Genomic DNA, 1,606 nt, shown 5'->3' on the forward strand with positions numbered 1-1,606 from the left:
TCCTCCAAGCGCTTGCATGCCGCAAGGCGACGCGGCTGTCCGACACGTGCACGCGCAGCGCCGCCGTCGCCGCCGCCACGTCCATCGCCTGCACCGCCGCATTGCTCGGCGGCGCGTCATGCGGTGCGGCGCCAACGCGCTGCCGCACCCGCCGCCCTCCCTCCTCGCCAGCCTCGCCAGCCTCGAGCGCCGCCACGCGCGACCGCAGCCGCTCATTCTCCGCCCGCAGCTGTGAGTTCTCGGCCCGCATCTCCGCCACCAGCGGCGCCATCATGCGCTGGCACACGGCGAAGGGGCACGTCGCCTCGTGCGCCGCCTTGTCTGCCAGCAGCCCTGACCACGCGCAACCAGCCTCCGCCGCGGCACACGCTCGCGGCCGCTGCGGGCAGTCTTGCTCGTGTGCGGCGACTTCGCCGCGCGTCGTCGCCAGCCCGCAGTGCGAACATGCCGCCGGCAGCGCCGCGATCCGCTCCTCGTGGCTTCGGCATCGAATCGCCTGGTTCAGTGGTCCGAGAGCCATGCGGCACTCGGGGCAGCGGCGCGGGGCGCGCAGGTTGGAGTCGCAGGAGGCGCAGTAGACGTGGCCCTCCCGGCACTGGTGCTGCGGCCCGTCCTGCACCTCCAGGCAGATGGGGCACTCCATCGTTGTAAGACCAGTCGACCAGTCGATAGGAGGACAGACTTCGCGCCAAACACACCGTGAAGTGGAGGAATGTGGAATACAAAACCCAGCAAGGAATTTAAGATTTGAAGACGAGGCGGCCATGAGCTGTAAAATCTTGAAAATGTGTGAAATTACAGCGGCAGCACGAGGACGAGGCGAGCTGGTCGACGCGGTCGTGGCTGTCGCTGCAGGCCCAGCGCATGTCAGTCGCGCTGCAGCTCGCGGCGGCGGAAGAGATTGCGACCGAGCTCAGGCTCGCCGCGGCGTCGGAGGACGCCGCCGTCGCCTAGACTCCCCTGCGTCACTAGGTGCCTCCCCGTCTTTGTAGCCTGGCGTTTGTTTGTGCCCCGTTTGTGCCGCGTCCCGTGCCCCCGAGTTCATTTTATAAAATTACAGCTAAAATCTTGCAAAAATGCGCTCCAGAGCTCTAAAATCTTGGTCTAAAATCTGAAAATCGCCGGCCTGCGGCCGGCCTCTAAAATCTTAAATTCGGCGGACTTGTATGTGGAGGGTCACAGCTTAGGCTGTACGAGGTTTTCCTCTCGCACCCCGTCTGTTTTCCCTTTCCTTTTTCTCTACAGCACCCTCTCTTTTCCTCTCTATTTTCCCGAGAAAACTCCGTGGAAATCGTCAAATTTTTGGCTCTGAGCCGAGTCTGAGGCTGGTTTGGGCCCAAAATCAGCCACATTTTAGGCCAAATCGTCAAAATGCCGGGAATTTTGCGGAGAACCCGTGTAGACCTGGAAATTACCCTGCGACCGCCTGGGTATTTTGTCGATTCCTCAATTTTGCCTCAGATTTTGCCCCAGACCAGCTCTCAGACTCAGGGAAACTCGCGAGTTTCCAGAATGGAGCACCAAACACCCTCTGTTTTCCCTGGAAATTTCCGGCAACGCAAAGTGCTGGGGACCCTCTGTTTTCCTTTTTGTTTTCCGGAAAACC

General features: G+C 61.2%; 1 protein-coding gene across 1 annotated transcript; it reads right to left on the minus strand.

The window, feature by feature from the left end:
* Nucleotides 1–259: 259 nt before the first annotated feature.
* On the minus strand, nt 260–643 carry EMIHUDRAFT_256753 (hypothetical protein; the record flags this gene model as incomplete). The annotated part of the gene is made up of 1 exon (XM_005766084.1): nt 260–643. A coding segment is annotated over one exon (384 nt), but the record flags the coding sequence as incomplete, so codon positions are not given.
* Nucleotides 644–1,606: the final 963 nt, after the last annotated feature.

The sequence above is a fragment of the Emiliania huxleyi genome, assembly GCF_000372725.1.
Source record: "Emiliania huxleyi CCMP1516 unplaced genomic scaffold EMIHUscaffold_5222, whole genome shotgun sequence".
Lineage (NCBI taxonomy): Eukaryota > Haptophyta > Isochrysidales > Noelaerhabdaceae > Emiliania > Emiliania huxleyi.